The following is a 17,648-nucleotide window of genomic DNA, read 5'->3' as shown; positions in this document are numbered from 1 at the left end:
TAAAGACCTGCTGTTTCCGATCAATAAGACAATAATAACAAATGGATTTGATGGAAAAGACAAAGTACAGTAAAAAAAAAAGCTAGTTTTTTTTTAATTAAAATGGTAAAATAATAATCATAATATTACAGTAAATAGCATTATGTACCTAGTGTACACAGCAATTTTACCATGGCTTCCCAGTTTTTTTTTTTTTCATAATCATGGATGATCGAGAGATTAATTACAGATTTAAAAACTAAAATAGTTTAGTTGTTGTGCTACCAAAAATACATGGATTTTGTTTATTGATTAGTTTAAATTTAACCAAGTTAGAACTGTATTTAACTTTTAATTAGGTTAAAACTGATGTTTTGCTGGTTGGATTTAAAATTATTTTTTAAAATACATGTATTTTGTAAAAAATCAAAATTTAAATTTTTTTTATTTTAATATGAGGATATAAAAAATTATTAAAAAAATTTAAAACAATTAAATTAATATTTTTTTAGTTAAAAATATCTTTATAAAAAAATATGCTATTAAACGCACTCTAAAAATATTACAGTCTTATTTTTTGTTTTAGTTCAATCAATCATTTAACAAAAATTAGTAAGAAACAAAGCACAAGTAGCATAACGCAAATTATCTAAATAATTAATTGTGTGTGTATATATGTATATATATTTTTTTTGTTTTTAAGTTTTGATTTGGTTTTTAAATTTTTTTTTTTTTAATTCTATTTTTAAAAACATCAAATTTTTAACTTTTAATAATTTTTATATATTAATATAAAAAATATTATTTTAATATATTTTAAATTAAAAAACATATTGCATTGCAATACTAAATATATACAAAATCATAATTGTAAAAATCTGATTTATAATTGATTTACGATAATGATTAGATTATGGATTAGAAGGTTACTATAAATTAAACCTAGTTTTTTTGACTAGGTTAATCAAAGATAAACAAGTTAATTGAAATTTCTTTTTTTCAAATTAGAAGGTTTTATTCTTTTTATTTTTTAATTTTTTAATTTTTTTTTAGATTAACGTGGGTGTGCAGACCAGCTTGCGTGCACCACGACTAATCCCACGGGCCCTGAAGTTAACAACCATGTAAACCTCCAGTGGTCATCATATGTGCAACCAAGGACTCGAACTTGAGACCACAGAAGGAGCAAACCCCTTGATCCCAAGTGCTTACTACTTGACCATTACCTAGATGGTTTTTAATTTTTAATTTTGGATTGATGTGTCGAGGTTTTACAAATACCGAGAAAACAACAGGATAGTGAAAGAAAAAGATATTTAAGGATTTGAGTTATTATAAATGTTGATTTGATTCGAGGTTGCTTTATATATATATATAAATTCTATTTAAATTCGTAGACATATTAGAAGACAATCCAAGGTTCATAGCACATGGCCATGTCATGTCAAGCGACAACTTCAAAGTATACATGGGAATAAATCCATAAACCTCCATAGTCCTCACTCACTCATATCCATCTAAATAAAGAAAATAAATTTATTAGAATCCATAGTTTCAAATTAACTTATTTGTACATGAGCATGGCTGAATCCATCGGACTCTGGCACCCCAACGAGGTGAAGTTTTTCAAAAAAATAAATAAAAGGTTTAGAGACGGTTTGATTTTGTAGTTATTGCTGTGTTTTATTTAAAATATAGTTGGCAGTCATTTAATTAAAAAAAACATATTATTCATTGGATTTTTTTCTTTGAAAATATAATATTTAAAAAGTAAGAATTTCTTATTTTTTTTCATTATTAATATTAATGGAACTATTTATTTAACAGGTCAATTAACATGAATAGACCATAAAAATACATTATTTATTTAAAAATAATGAATACTGTAATTTTCTTGTATTGTTCATTTGCAATATTTTTTTATTATTATATTAATTTTTTTAATATTTTTTGTTAAAAAACTAGTTTAGAGTGAATTTTATATATAATAATATTTTATTTAACTTTATTACACGCTAAAAAATTATGGAAACTATAATTTTTGTTGGATATATATAATAACAATAGTTAAATTCATAATATTTAAATTAAAAATCATTAATATTAATATATATTTTTAAAATTATTTTATAATCTTAATTTCAAAAATATTCTTAACAAAATACATTAAATTATTTTTTTTTTAATTTCAATTTTAACCATAATTTTAACCAAATACTTATTTTTTCAAACCAACCTCAACTAAAATATATTTTATAAAATAATTTTTTTAAAATTATAATCATAACAATTACAATAACTATCATAATACCCAACACACTTTTAATAGCTGAATTTATCTTGGAAAAAAAAGATGAGCTCTGAGCCTAGCAGATGCATCTTGAATGGGTTGGACACCACTTTCAAGTTCTAGCTGACGAAAACCACCTGGTTGGTTTTTCATTAGCTCGGAATCAATATGATCGTTGCTTCCAAAAGCATAAAAATCGTGCTAGAGAACAGATTTTCTAGTATTGATAGGCTTGCCAGAATAGAAACCTGTTGAGGCACTGTCTATGCCGAAATTATGCCCGAGCCACTCTTTTTCGACTCATCCGTTGGCTGTTGCAGAGGTGATGGCTCTTTCAAGGATAGCTGTGTACTCTGGGAAAAGGTTCTTGAGTCCTCTTAGTATAGAATCTTCCAACTGAAGTGCAAGTCTATATTATACTGGTTAACTCAGCACGAACAAGTTGGCATTCTCTCAAAACGTAGATGATGGCACTATATGTGCGCGCGCGCGCTGTAAAACTGACAAGTCAGAATTGTTTGGTCGTTCAATTGTCTCCGAACAGTTTAGCAGGTTTAACTCTTGGCATTCCGGGGGGGTCTGGCAAACAGTCACGGCACCGGTGGCACTGTTTCTGGGATTGCAAGCGGCCCCAAACCTGGACTTAATATCCAAATCGAACCGGATGTCCTTTCCTTCTGGTCTCTTGGGCAGCAACTATCCTTTGTTGTCACGATTGAAGCTACATGGGAAGATCTCGTTATGATGAATTAATTTGCAGTTCCCAGAAGTTGACCTCGGGGATAAGGATCGTCTTGAAGGGGAGCGTTTGATGATTTGATGAGAACCTAGGATTTCCAAAGTTAATGGATTCTTCCTTTCTCTCATTCTAATTCTCTTTCTTGTTCTATTATGGTTCTTTTTACTGGATGTAAATAAGCAAGCAAAACCTGAAACAACACAGTTATGAACTTCCTACGGCTGCTGGTGAGCAGGCAGTATTCTGTTCGTTGCCCAACAAATATAGAAGAGTAGCTGGCAGAAGATGCAGAAGACTTTCTTAAAATGGTCTACATATTTCTGAAGAACCTCTTCCAAGCAAGGGCGGTCATGCTCAATCAAGCATGGCCTTAACACCAATCTCTGAGATTCTAACAAAAAGCAAAAGAACATTTGAAATTGCACGGACTCCACAGCTGTGGACAGTCTGCTGCTCACTTCTGAGACTTTCATAACATATTTAGCAAGAGAAACAGCGAAAGGCTTTCATAAAGATCATCGCAGCTTGAGAAATCATTGAAAAAGAAAATCTCGGAAGTTCCCCATATAAAAACACACCTTTGACCCTGCAAATCTTGTTTTCCACTCGCGATACGAGAATGTTAATGCTTCATCAAAAATTAAGTTGCAAGATGACTTTCACATATTCTGCAGATTCCAGCAAGTGCCTTCTGAAGCTTTGGAGCACTCATCCTTGACTTTTTGGCCATCAGAGTTAATTGCAACATCAGCATTGCTTTCCTCTCAGAAATCAGAGACTTGTATAACATAGAAACATCCTATGGCATATTGCCTGATTCAACCGGCACTCTGTTAAATTCTCTTCTTCCATTTCTAAAATTCCCATAGCTTCATCTACCTTGTTACGTGTGTTAGTGTATTTGGTTATGAGTCACTTTGTTCATGTAAATATATTTAATTTATTAATAAAAATTTATTTATTTTTAATATTTATTAAATATTTGATTAATGAATTCAGAGTAAAAATAAAATTTTTGAAACAAAAATGTTTTGAAAAGAAATTTATAAGGTTAATATAATTATGAGATTTCTATTATATTAAAGCATTATTTCTAAAATATTCTTGATTACTGTTTTATTAAATTATGATCGTTGCTTCCAAAAGCATAAAAATCGTGCTAGAGAACAGATTTTCTAGTATTGATAGGCTTGCCAGAATAGAAACCTGTTGAGGCACTGTCTATGCCGAAATTATGCCCGAGCCACTCTTTTTCGACTCATCCGTTGGCTGTTGCAGAGGTGATGGCTCTTTCAAGGATAGCTGTGTACTCTGGGAAAAGGTTCTTGAGTCCTCTTAGTATAGAGGGAAGAGGTTCTTGAGTCCTCTTAGTATAGAATCTTCCAACTGAAGTGCAAGTCTATATTATACTGGTTAACTCAGCACGAACAAGTTGGCATTCTCTCAAAACGTAGATGATGGCACTATATGTGCGCGCGCGCGCTGTAAAACTGACAAGTCAGAATTGTTTGGTCGTTCAATTGTCTCCGAACAGTTTAGCAGGTTTAACTCTTGGCATTCCGGGGGGGTCTGGCAAACAGTCACGGCACCGGTGGCACTGTTTCTGGGATTGCAAGCGGCCCCAAACCTGGACTTAATATCCAAATCGAACCGGATGTCCTTTCCTTCTGGTCTCTTGGGCAACAATTATCCTTTGTTGTCACGATTGAAGCTACATGGGAAGACCTCGTTATGATGAATTAATTTGCAGTTCCCAGAAGTTGACCTCGGGGATAAGGATCGTCTTGAAGGGGAGCGTTTGATGATTTGATGAGAACCTAGGATTTCCAAAGTTAATGGATTCTTCCTTTCTCTCATTCTAATTCTCTTTCTTGTTCTATTATGGTTCTTTTTACTGGATGTAAATAAGCAAGCAAAACCTGAAACAACACAGTTATGAACTTCCTACGGCTGCTGGTGAGCAGGCAGTATTCTGTTCGTTGCCCAACAACTATAGAAGAGTAGCTGGCAGAAGATGCAGAAGACTTTCTTAAAATGGTCTACATATTTCTGAAGAACCTCTTCCAAGCAAGGGCGGTCATGCTCAATCAAGCATGGCCTTAACACCAATCTCTGAGATTCTAACAAAAAGCAAAAGAACATTTGAAATTGCACGGACTCCACAGCTGTGGACAGTCTGCTGCTCACTTCTGAGACTTTCATAACATATTTAGCAAGAGAAACAGCGAAAGGCTTTCATAAAGATCATCGCAGCTTGAGAAATCATTGAAAAAGAAAATCTCGGAAGTTCCCCATATAAAAACACACCTTTGACCCTGCAAATCTTGTTTTCCACTCGCGATACGAGAATGTTAATGCTTCATCAAAAACTAAGTTGCAAGATGACTTTCACATATTCTGCAGATTCCAGCAAGTGCCTTCTGAAGCTTTGGAGCACTCATCCTTGACTTTTTGGCCATCAGAGTTAATTGCAACATCAGCATTGCTTTCCTCTCAGAAATCAGAGACTTGTATAACATAGAAACATCCTATGGCATATTGCCTGATTCAACCGGCACTCTGTTAAATTCTCTTCTTCCATTTCTAAAATTCCCATAGCTTCATCTACCTTGTTACGTGTGTTAGTGTATTTGGTTATGAGTCACTTTGTTCATGTAAATATATTTAATTTATTAATAAAAATTTATTTATTTTTAATATTTATTAAATATTTGATTAATGAATTCAGAGTAAAAATAAAATTTTTGAAACAAAAATGTTTTGAAAAGAAATTTATAAGGTTAATATAATTATGAGATTTCTATTATATTAAAGCATTATTTCTAAAATATTCTTGATTACTGTTTTATTAAAATTAGGTATTAATTAGAGGTGTCGAGATTACAACATATTATTTTTTATATATAAAATGTAGTAGTTGTTCTTATAAATTAAGATATGAAAGATACCTAAAACTAATATGTTGATGTTTGTCATAAAAAACACTTAAATCCAAACAGCAACAAACTACTATAATATGATATAATATGATGCTTGGTGCAGAAAAAATAAAAATTGCAGCTAGTTTTCTACCACTGTGTGTTTTGTGCCTTGTACAAGCAATCTATGTAGAAAAATGGTTTTACTTAAGATAGATAAGCACCAATGGTTTCGTACTTTCATGTCTCTACCACAAATGTTCAAATTGCCAATTACAGTCTAAAATGTTGCCTTGCCAGTGAAATGTTTTCTTTGAGAATTTGGCTTTCCTGGTTGTTTCCCTAAAATTGCAGTGAGAGAATGATGGATCTGATGTACTAGTGGATTAGAATGTAGAACATCAGCATGAAGTAGATACAGTTCCCAACATGACAAGGTCTCCAAGAGTATAGATTATTGCATATTATGAAGATTCTGAGAGTATTCCAGGAAAGAGGACAGCAGTTTGGGAGCTTAATAAAGGTGCATGACATTCTCTGTAGTACCTATGACTGCAAAGTATAGTTACTGTGGTAACAGTTGCTTATTGTATCGAGATAGAAGATGCAGAAATGATAGGGATAAAGGGGACATGTCCCTTTAAGAGATGAAGATTGTTAGTGGGACCATGGGAAAGCTTGATGTGCATGGCTTGAGTACTGTGAATATAAGTTTTCTCATTCTCTATCAAGTTGTAGAATTCTTCAGCTGATGCACTCTTGAATTACCTATAGAATAGAAGGTACGTGTTTTCGTATTCTCTAGGGAATGAGTTTGAATCAGAAATTTGAGCAGCGGTATAAAGTTACAGAGCATTGCTGAGCAAAAAGGAAGTAATCCCATGAGGATAAATTAAGGTGATTAGAGCCATTCCGCCTGACTTAGATCGATACGTATATTTGGGGCTAAGGCAAGGGGGGCCAAGCCACTAGAGACGGGTTTTGATATGTGAAATTGCTGCATGGATTTCTTACTTACGTAATACAACTGAAGTTCCTTTTCCAAAAAAAAAAAAAAAATTACTACTGAAGTTTGAAGCTTTTAGAGAACCTCGTGGCGATTGGTATTGTGTGAGAAGAAATCCTGTTGGCTAAGTGGTTTAGCGTATCTAATTGTTTCTTTTATGTCAGCATTACTTGTGAATAGCTTCAAGTAGCATAAATCTGTGGTTCCCACGTTGCCTCCCGCATTCTTGCCTGGCTGGCATTGGTTTGTAAATGATGCAACTACCAGAACGCTCTATTTTTTCAGAAGCTGGACCTTGTGCTGTACTGCTCCGCTTCATGCACCAGTAGACCGGTGAGAAGTTTCAGAACTGCAAGCAGTCTCCATCTCTGTTGTATCCAGAGCGGGCATCTTGTCTTTTGTCTAAAACAATGCTTCCTAACTCTAGCCTCCTGTAGCTAATCTTAGCTCCTCATAAGCAAGCGGCTATAACACAGAGTATATTTCAGTCGTCATGTGTTGATCAAGTCATCAGATGCTGAACAAGGTGTGAATTTTCTCTAGAATACAACTCAACCTATCCTGAGCAGAGAACCATTGAGTTCAACATTGAGCATGGTGGGGCCCCACGAGCATACGATCAGGTAGATTTAAACTTCCAAGCATATCGTAGTAAATGGTTGATCTGACGGGTGATGATGTATTGTGTGCTGAAAACATTTGATAGCTTGAAGAAATGAAAAAGGTTAGAGCTGACAGATCCATTGAAGGTTCCATCATTTAATTTTTTTTTAAAAAAAAAACACTTTGCAATAAAACGATGAATGATTTTTTTTTTTCAATTGACCATTTAACTGTCGTGACTTCACTGAGATGCATTGTCACTGAATCTATTCCTACTCATTTTCATTGCTGTCAGTACTGAAATTTGACTATAAGCCTTGAATTTGAAGCAAAGTTGAATTGCAGATGAAGGAAAACCTTGAGTAAGAATCGAAAAGGCAAAAGGATGAAACAAGTTTACTTGCCGGATGAACTCTGGGTTGCTGTGGCAACAAGAATGTTCCTCCGACATCAACGGAGGTGTAAAGTTATGATTCAAAGAAGCAGAGACAAGTTATTTAAGAAAAAAACGAAAACTATATTTCCTTGCACCTAAATGCTATAGTAAATTCAACAGGTTCGAAAAACATCTGTGTACTTAATAAGACCAAAAAGAAATGGAACAAAGAAACACATGAAAACATGAGGAAACTCCTCGCAGCAAAATTTGGCTAGCTTCTCTTCTTAATCTCAAAGGAATATTTGAGCTCCATATGGCATCTTCTGTCATCGTCTTCGAACTGCATCAAACAGCAACCAAGAATGTAAAACGAGCTTAACAGTAGCACACAGAAGAAATTCTCACGAAATGATGTTTGCCTTAAGCTTTGCAGAATAAGTTCCCCTTGCCAGCACACCAGATGGAGTTGTGTCCTCCTCCAAAGTATGGAAATATGGTTCCCGCTGGGGAGCGAAAGTACCCAGCATTCCTTTGCTTTGATCAACTGGCACTCAAGAAATGAAAACAGTCACAGATAGCTAACAGTAACGGTAATAATTAAACAGTTCCCTAGACAAAAAGCACAATTGCAGGATATGTTATCTTAACAAACTAAAAGATTGAAAGCAGTGTGAGGATGACATGATTGCTCTCTTTAGCACTTGTATCTACCCCTTCGTCAGCCAACCCCCAATCAGAAATGAGAAAGAAAGGAACAAAATTGTCCGTGTATGTTATTGTAACCTACTATGGTATAAAGCCTTATAAGACTCGAATAACATCTGATTTTTATCTATTTTTTAAAAAAGTGCCACCTTTTGGTACTGGTAACAGATGTAGGTTTAATTAGTCATATCTGCAAGATTTATCCATCCCTTCAGAAGCATAAAGTAAAAAGTTCTAAATGCAGAGGGCTAGATGATTATGCACCTGGTATCCCCCCCTTCCACACTGTATTTGAGTATGCAAGGCCAGAAACAATATTGTGCAGAACACTGAATGTTAGCTTAAGCTGGTATCGAGATCCTTCCCTGAGAGTGAAAAGGGGATGACCACTCTGACTTTCATCAACGGGCAAGGGAGTGTTTATTTCCCCAATGTCATCGGATATAATTCCTATCGAGTGGAATTTGACTTCAGGTTCCAGTTGGCCTAACAAATCACAAATATAAATACGTGATTAAGTGAAACAGGAAAAACTCAGTTATCGAATAAAAGGATGCCTGAATCAAACCATTCAAATCACTTTCAACGCAGCCAAGTAGCTTCTCCTTCCACCTCCTCAAGCTATCATCTTCCTGCAAAGCACAACTGGCTTTTAAAATTATGTTCATATGCATCCAGCAGCCATTGCCATGCCAGTGAGTTGGATTTTTACTTTCACGTCATGGCATCACATGGTTAAAATGATCCCACGTTGTATTTTATTTTGTCGAATGAAGAAAAAAAGAAAATGTAAACAACAATAAACAGGCTATAAAACATTTGATTCGAGATTGTTGCGGCTGCCCACTTTACATTAATCTCACTTGATATTTCATTATAACCTTATTAACTATCACCAATTAGCCACGATTCGAAACACAAAGGAGGCATCAATAAAAAAAATTGTGGGAAACAGAAGTGAGATAAATTAACTGTAATATGCCCAAATCGATTCCCATACAATAAAAAACTGTCACAACCCCATCTAAGAACACTAACAGTAGAGAAAAGTTGGGTCCTTAACATACAAACTTAAAAGAATAATGGCCTCTTTGCTTGTTGTTGAATTTAACAAGGGAGAAAAGAAACCGGCAAAGCAACCTGCTCAGTGCAATGTTGGCTGACCAGCTCTCACACTGGAACACTCAAATAATGGACTAATCTGTAGCAAATCTCATTTTATCAGGTCTCAATTACAAAAATCAGAAGCATGTTACCCAAAAATCGAAATTTATCACGGCAAATGTTCCACATATACAGCAACCAAAGAAAGGATAAAAGGAACTAAAAGAAAACATCAAGATTTCTAGAATCCATTACGAAATTATTAAGCTTGAATTAGACATAACAAAAATTGCGAATCCAAGTTAAATACAGAAAAGTAAAAGTGATGTAAAGAAAAAGGAAAAACCTTGTCTTTCTCAATCTGTTCCTTGAGAGATAGCAAAGGCCCAGGAACAAATCCAGCAACAGGAACTCCATTATCAACAGCATCACCATCCTCCTCCTCCTCATCATCGATAGCAGCAGCTACAGCAGGTGGGATTTCACTGGTTTCCCTTTTCCTTTCTAGTTTCTCATCAAAACCACCTCTTGTTGTTGATGATGGGCCTGCTTCTGCCTTCTTGCCACTTTCCATCTCTCTCTCTCTCTCTAGAGTTTCTACAGTTACTGATAAGCCACTAAAAGACTGAAACTTTTGAACAAGAAAACCCCAGTTTCAAGATTTTAGACGACAGAGACAGGACACAGTCCACTGGTTAGGATTGAATATGAAGTGTCCAAAAAATATTTTCTTTTTTAGAAAAAAACCAACGAAATTGAATTATTTTTTTTTACTTTTTTATGAATAGTCCTGTAAATCTATTCTGATAATTAATCTAAAAAGAATAAAAATATTTTGAAAAATATTTCCAAATACATAACAAAAATAGATTTCGAAACCAGAGTAACAGAAAAAATAATTATCAACACCACCATTGACTAAAACACAGGTGTTCCAATGCATGCTGGTAATTCCCTTGCTTGTCAGCTGGTATGTCTTTTGTCTTTGTCTTGTCTTAGTTTTGAGGGAGGTGTCGGCTGTGAGATGGACGTAGAGTAACAGCACGATTTTGTTTATATTTTAATAATATTTTTTAAAATTATTAACCTAGGAACAGGATGAAAAATTTAGATTTTAAGTGTTTAAAAAAATTAAAAATTGAAAAAGGAATTCCCACTTTAAGATCTGCGCAAGGATGGACTTGTTTCAACCCTTTTATCCTCTAATTATTAAATTCAACGGCTGATTTATAAAAAACTGAAATCACTTAAGAAAAAAAGAGAGGAGGAAATGTAAAAATATGGAAGTACGAGGACGTTCTAGAAAGAAAAACAACGTGGACCATCTGACAGGACCAGCATCAGCCAGTCTCGCCGGGATTGATGGATATTCTTACATAAACCGACGGCATTCAAAGCCCCACAAAGACATTAATTTCTAAGTGTAGATTTTACTTCTTTGTTTTATTATTATAATTAATGTATAGAAATATAATTCAATTTTTCAGCTCATTTGTTTTCTTATAAAATAATTTAAATATTATTTCAGGCAAAAACGAGTTGGCTTGTCATCCTCCTCCTAGCTTTATGGTTAAAAAAAGAATAAATTATTTTTTCGGGTTTAAATCTGGAGACCAACAACTAATATTTTTAAACACGACACATCTCTTAGAAAACGCTAATATTTTGGGCATGCAAAAACATATCTATTTTTATCCTAATTCGCTATTTAAGTCTTCAAATAAAAAATATTTTTTAAATATTTTTTATTATTAAAAAAAAGGCCTTTTTCTCCATTTGTCGTCTGCCATTACAATTTGCGTCGATGATAGCAAAAGGTTTGCTCGTGAGTCGTGACCCTCTCTCTTTAAACGTGACCACCATCACTGCATGAAGGCTGGTCCCTGTTCCTTTTTCTTTTACTATTTATTTGTCTTCACTTTGACACCCTTTTTCTTCGTCGAGTCGTTCAAATTATTTTTGACGTTTCCTTGGGAACCATTTCCTCTCAACTCCTGAGCTTTGTCGGAGATTAGTGACCATATTTTGGTCTACAAGTACGATAATCGAGTTCCATGTTGTTCTAATGCGTTAAGAAAACTAAAATTCATCTTGATAACACAGATTCTATGTAATCCATTGCATTAAGAGAACTAGGATTTTTATAGAAAGTTCAAGAAAAATTATCAGCTATGTGTTTCGTGTTATGGTAATTTTGCAGATTCTCCTTGACTAGTTCCAGATCTTGCTTAAAGCCATCCAAACAATAGCATCGGTGGAGGAGGGATGATTCATGTATGGCCTCCATTTCTAGTGTGTTTTGGAGTACAGGGCTATGAGAAAAAGAATATTTCTTACTGCTATGTATATACTGCTACCAGCCATGTGCAAAACTCACACAAAATAATACATGCGGGGAAAGTAGAAAAAATCACTGCCGTTTACAGTACCAACAACTCTTGGTGATGAGTGTCCATCATCTAAAAGGCTCGACTGGAGCTGTCTCTTCAAGAAATGTTCCAGCCTCAAAACATTCAGCAGCTTCTAGGGACGAGGAGGGAGCACCCTCAGCTTTGTAAAGTAGGCCAAGATTGTACCACGCAGATGAGCTCATTCTATCAAGTCGCAGAGCAGCCATTAGAAAGCTTCTGGTTGCATTTGATTGCATACTGAGCCGTCTAAGAACCACAGCTGTGGATACCAAGCTTGGGACATGGGTGGAATCAATATCTAAAGCACTCACAAAGGCTTTAAGAGCTGCTTTGTAGAGCCCCCTTTGCTCATAAAGTACACCTGCAAGATAATCAACAACTTAATTTCTTTCTTGGTTATGTTTACAAAAAAGAATTCAGAGTCTAAGAAATGCCTACAGAAAGTAGCTACACCTCTCCATCAATCTTAATTGCTTTCTATGCAAAAGAATCTGACTGGTATAGCCAACGCATTGTAAATTCGGGTCCTAATGGGGGTTTGGAGATAATGCCATTTTTGGCTTGGCAAACCAACTAAAAACCTTAGCCCTCAAGCAAAGACTTGAAAATATACAGGATATGGAGGAGTTGAGTAGGGCTGGAGAAGGGCTGAAGCAGGGCATGAGGCTGACTTAGCTTGGACAGAACTATCTTAATCATGCCATATATTGCTTGAAAGAAAACATAAATTTGATAGCTTTTCAGCATCCTGAATTTCAGACATTAGAATTTTGGCAAAACTGGCAAATATGTTCCGTGCACACCATCGATTACCACATTTCAGAGCTCAGAAATATTTCATGCATAGAAGATTTTAACATGGCAAAACTCAGAATAGAGCCGTCTCCCTAAAATTTAAATTCCAAAACAAACAAATTGAAAGAAGTTCAAAAGATGAAGAATCAGAATTAAGGAGTCCGACAAAGTAAATTATAATTGAAGTGAGATCTCAATTCACCAGTTGTGTGACATCTAGAAGCTGAGTAAGAGCTGATGGCCTTGGATTTGGAAAGACATGTCTCAGCATCATGCCACCGGGACAACCTTATGTAGACAGAAGCCATATCATGCCAAACTTCCAATTCCAGATGACATGGAGGGTTTCCACTGTCCTGAAAAATCAAGTACAAAAAAAGTCAAGTATAAACTAGTTCTCTCATAGCACATTTTCAAAGAAAAATAAAAAGGAACAATAACTGCTACATTTAAAAAATACATGTTTTCCAGAAAAAGGAACCTCAAATGCCTTGATAGTCTTAAGTAAAGAAAATGGCTTGCACTCTAATATTCCCATTTTCTTGCCTCCCACATCTCACTCAAGCAAGTGTTTTTCCATTTTTCTTGATCAATAAAAATATATGTAATCAAACACCCTAATAACGGCAAAAATAAAAAACATAAAAATTCCTATTAACAGCCAAAAGCGATGGTAAATAGGACATTTAGGCTAAAACGATCACCTGGCAAGTTAAAACATTTCTGATTTGTGAATTAATAAGTACTGTCATAATTATAATTCTATTAGCTGGGATCAACTCACGAACCTTATACAGCTTTGTCCCAGGTCCAAAGCTCTTACTCTGAATTTGAAGAACAGCGAGAAGCTGGATGTATGACTCGATGCCATTCTCTAACTGACCCTGAGCAATTTGAAGTCTAGCTTTGGTTCTCAACAATTCTCCCTGGTCCCATTTCCCAGTCTGGTCCAGGGCAGCATTAATAACAGTTTCAGCATCCCTATACTGTCTCTGAGCTGATAAGATCCGAGCGAGCAATAACCATCCTTTAATACTAGAACCACTTTCTAGTTTTAACAAGTGCTTTGCATAGTAAAGCGCCACATCCAACTTCCTCTGCTCTGCATTTTCTAGGCTGAGATGGTAAAGAATATTAGAATCTTGCATCTTTGTCATTCTTCCAGCAGATTCCAGGGCCTCAAGAGCCTCATATTGCTTTGTGAACCTCTCAGAATCTGCAACAGCTACTTGAGAATGCGCTGAAAGTGAGACACCCAGCAAGTAATTTGCTACACTTTCCAATTGATTGCAGTCATTTTCCAAGCTTTGCAGTGCTCTGCGAGCATAATTTATCCCTTCTTCTGCATGTTTAGAGGTCTTCCCACATATCTTTGATGCCATTAATAAGGCTGGAACACGCTTTGGATCCTCATTACTATGCAACAATTTCCTTAATAGATCCAAAGCAACCAATTCCTCACCTGCTCCATAATAGCATAGAGAGAGAATATGATACCTCTCTCTGCGATCAATAATCCCAGGAAGCAACTCCTCAACCTGGCCGGCTAATGCCTTTAAACTCCCAGAAACAGAGAGGGCAAACGAAAGGTGATCAAAGATTGATGGATCCCACTCAATTCTTGTCAGAATCATTTTTCTTAACAGTATCATTAACAGCAGTATGGCCTCTTCCATGTTGTTTTTAGGTGCAAATGAACTGTCCATCACAGAGCGGAGGTTTGGGGGGCTTGCTTCACCTCCGCTGTACAGAAGATAAATAGCAAAATCTTTTTGAATCCTTGCAGTAGTTTCTACATCAAGGTTCCAGTGATAGAGGAGAGCCCGCCGGTATGACATGATTGCTTCACGTGGGGAATCAGCAAGTTTCCATAGTTCTGGAAGCAACTCAACTGCCTTGTTTAGAGTCTCCTGCAATTTAAAGTCAGCGGCAAAGTTTTCAGGCATGCCTTCTGAGAATGAAGATTCAACTATGTCCACAATAACTTTGCAAGATTGAGCAGCTTCTGCAAGGATGATTAAAAACATACATCAGCCACTACAACGATGGTTTGATAGTTTTTCCATGTCTCATCAAAACTTCATTTTCTTTTATATTCTTCCAAGTTCTTCCAATTTGTCGAAGGCTATATGTCTACAAAAATTATCTTACACCTAAACATATATATGCTTGTGAGGGATGGGGAAGAAGAGAAGGAGGGACAAAGGATAATGAGATGATTGCGTTTCATGGAGGCATATGAAGACAATGAAGACAGCAGAAAAATCAAGCCATTCATATGAAATTCTGATTAATTGCACTACTCAATTTGGTGAAACATACATTAAGTCTCTTATAGGTTCATTTGTGAGATGCTTGGTAAGTTGTTACTTAGTTAATAAAACGAAGAGACACAGTAGAGCCTTTAGGTCATAGGAATTCAGTGTTTTAGGTGGGGATAAAGCTAACTGTTTGTTTGATGCGTGTGGAATTGGGATTGAATAAGAATTGATGTTCGTTCAAGGGCTGGAATTTAAATTGGGCGTTAACAGTAGCCAAGACACTGCAGCATCAAAATCTAGATGTAGAAAAGGAAGAGATTAAACAGAAAATAGAAAAACAAGAGAGAGAGAGAGAGAGAGAGAAGGCTCTAGGCATCTTAGCCTAAAAATAATTTAAAACTCCTAAACAAACATTGGTATTCTTAAGCTGACTAGCTTCCCAGGAAACAAAGAAAATGTGACCTAATGTACTAAGAGTATTTTTATTTTATTTTATTTTATTTTGCAGAACACTATGATCAGAAAGCAGAAGTACCTTTGAACCTCCCAAGATGCTGCAATGATTTTGCTTTAAGGAAGATTGCTTCCATTAGTAAACTGGCAGCATGTATAGACATTGATGGGGTAGCAAAATTTTGTGAGTGTCTCTTGTGGTGTTCTTGTCTTTTAGCCAGAGTAACTTTCATCCTGGGAGTTACAGCAGCAATATTTATTCCTTCGAATACATGAAGAGCAGCTTCTATGTTCCCTTTTTGGTATTCCATTCTTCCTAACAATGCTCTGGCTTCCTGCAAATTGCAGTCATCATGTGTTAAAGACAAACCATCATAAAAGTCATCCACATAGTTGATTTATTCCCGCCAGTAATCTTTTAAGCTTCAAAGTTCAAATCCAGAAACATGTGGATAAAATACATCAGCTGAAAAATTAATGAACTTTTAATACATGAGTCTTTTGAATTGTTATAAGAAAATCCAAAGATAATTTCAACACAGCTTTTTAATGTAACTTAAACTCACTGTGATCAAGGATTAAAGAAAGCCGAACAGTCTGATAAAGAATCAAGAAAAATATAGAAATTATAAAGTCAGGAGAAACAAACCTCGTAGTTCAAAGAACCACGCCCACGAAGAGATAATTCAGCTTCTTCTAGATTGCTGGTGTCTGGTTCCACGTCCAGCACACCATTATTAGAAGAATATGCACCTGCGGGATTTTCTTTGGTTGCAAGAGACTCAGATGAAAGTCTCATTCCATCCATTGCTCTTGATTGGTCTCCAGAGCTGAGGCACTCCATTAACCTCCCAGGTTCTTGCCTAGTTATCTCTCTTTTCCTCCTGTTAACTCTAAATTTACTCTTCATGCTTTTTCACAAGACCTAATAGCCTTCAAACACCACCCAACATCAGCGATCAGAACTTCAATGCAAGATGATCAGGTAAACCCTACAAATGAGTTCATCAATCTTGCTATGTCCTCTTAAACCATAATGATTCATCAAACTCATGCTTAAGCTTAAAAAAATCAAGTTCTTGGATGCATAAACTGATCGAAACAAATAAAAAGAAAGCCAACACAAATTCAATCTAGATGCAATTAACATCGATATGCAATGATAGATAACGGATGACAAATCTAATTAAAGCCCAAAACCCTAAAATCCAGCATTCGAAGCCACACGAGTGCCTGTCAAAACACAAAAATCATCAATATTTCTCCAACCCCGCTTCAAAACATCCAACGAACATCTCCCAAATTCAACCCTACACCCCAAAACAATAATAATAAAAAAAACAGAGAAAGAGATCGAAACTTTACAACCCTATTCATATAAAACAAAAGATCTACAAACAGAAACCATTGCAAAGACGAAAACCCATTTCAGAACTCAACTCCCATATGCAAAACAAGAATGGAAGGAGAGAAACAAAGGAAAAAACGCTCACCTCTTGTTTTTTCAAAGAGAAAAGGCAGAAGCACAAGAGATAACCATCACCACCACGACCCATCTTTTGAATTATATCAAATCAAAAGTTTTCACTTTCAATCTTTTGAATGAATAAAAAAAATTCCAAACCAAGAAACTTCCTTTTCCTTTTCCTTAAATTATCTTCTTTTTTTTCTTTTCTTAGAATACTAATTTTATTTGTATTTTAGCAAAAATAAAAACAAAAAGGGACAGAATTCGAATTGGAATTGGATGGTGATAGAGAAGAGAAGAGAAGAAAAGAGGAGAGAAATAAATTGTAAAATAAATAAGTAAATTTTCGAAATAAATTCTCCAGCAAGGAATTCTGTTCCGTTGGACCCACTTCAGTTTTTTTCCTTACCACGGTGGCGCAGACAGGCGGCCTGTTCTTGTGCCACGTAAGATGGTTTTCTTCAGAATCTGTGCTGGAACTTTAACAGTTATTTAACGAGATTGACAGCTATTCAATTTTTGAGGAGTGTTTTTCTT

General features: G+C 35.3%; 2 protein-coding genes across 5 annotated transcripts; both read right to left on the bottom strand.

Moving 5' to 3' along the window:
* Positions 1 to 8,028: 8,028 nt before the first annotated feature.
* LOC105125618 (rho GDP-dissociation inhibitor 1-like) lies at positions 8,029 to 10,696 on the bottom strand. Its single transcript, XM_011026144.1, has 5 exons — positions 10,070 to 10,696; positions 9,188 to 9,251; positions 8,884 to 9,105; positions 8,334 to 8,458; positions 8,029 to 8,254 (listed from the first exon to the last, which is right to left on the bottom strand). The coding sequence occupies exons 1-5, from the start codon at positions 10,295 to 10,297 to the stop codon at positions 8,186 to 8,188; spliced, it is 708 nt and encodes a 235-aa protein (XP_011024446.1). The 5' UTR covers positions 10,298 to 10,696; the 3' UTR covers positions 8,029 to 8,185.
* A 1,213-nt stretch (positions 10,697 to 11,909) lies between these two features.
* On the bottom strand, positions 11,910 to 17,435 carry NPGR2 (no pollen germination related 2). 4 transcript variants are annotated; one of them, XM_011026141.1, is made up of 6 exons: positions 17,137 to 17,435; positions 16,293 to 16,576; positions 15,726 to 15,978; positions 13,718 to 14,934; positions 13,132 to 13,294; positions 11,910 to 12,495 (listed from the first exon to the last, which is right to left on the bottom strand). In XM_011026141.1, the coding sequence occupies exons 2-6, from the start codon at positions 16,551 to 16,553 to the stop codon at positions 12,179 to 12,181; spliced, it is 2,211 nt and encodes a 736-aa protein (XP_011024443.1). In that variant the 5' UTR covers positions 16,554 to 16,576; positions 17,137 to 17,435; the 3' UTR covers positions 11,910 to 12,178. The 4 variants fall into 4 exon arrangements, with proteins under 4 accessions (XP_011024443.1, XP_011024444.1, XP_011024442.1 ...); XM_011026142.1 differs by having other exon boundaries at positions 16,293 to 16,635; positions 17,137 to 17,276; XM_011026140.1 differs by lacking the exon at positions 17,137 to 17,435 and having other exon boundaries at positions 16,293 to 17,127.
* Between the last annotated feature and the right edge of the window lie 213 nt (positions 17,436 to 17,648).

Source organism: Populus euphratica, unplaced genomic scaffold (assembly GCF_000495115.2).
Source record: "Populus euphratica unplaced genomic scaffold, PopEup_1.0 scaffold58.1, whole genome shotgun sequence".
NCBI classification, from domain to species: Eukaryota; Viridiplantae; Streptophyta; class Magnoliopsida; order Malpighiales; family Salicaceae; genus Populus; species Populus euphratica.
The sequence above is the reverse complement of the archived record's forward strand: the minus strand, read 5'-3'. Positions and strand labels throughout refer to the sequence as shown.

Excerpts from the sequence above, each read along its gene's own strand:
- NPGR2 (XM_011026141.1), bottom strand. The coding sequence starts at position 16,553 with ATGAAGAGTAAATTTAGAGTTAACAGGAGGAAAAGAGAGATAACTAGG. Across the intron at positions 13,295-13,717 it reads CTGGGACAAAGCTGTATAAG|ATTTTTCAGGACAGTGGAAA; the intron begins GTTCGTGAGTTG and ends TTTTTGTACTTG. Across the intron at positions 12,496-13,131 it reads TTCTAGATGTCACACAACTG|GTGTACTTTATGAGCAAAGG; the intron begins GTGAATTGAGAT and ends ATTATCTTGCAG.
- LOC105125618 (XM_011026144.1), bottom strand. The coding sequence starts at position 10,297 with ATGGAAAGTGGCAAGAAGGCAGAAGCAGGCCCATCATCAACAACAAGA. Across the intron at positions 8,459-8,883 it reads GTGGAAGGGGGGGATACCAG|TTGATCAAAGCAAAGGAATG; the intron begins GTGCATAATCAT and ends CTTGAGTGCCAG. Across the intron at positions 8,255-8,333 it reads CTTATTCTGCAAAGCTTAAG|TTCGAAGACGATGACAGAAG; the intron begins GCAAACATCATT and ends TGTTTGATGCAG.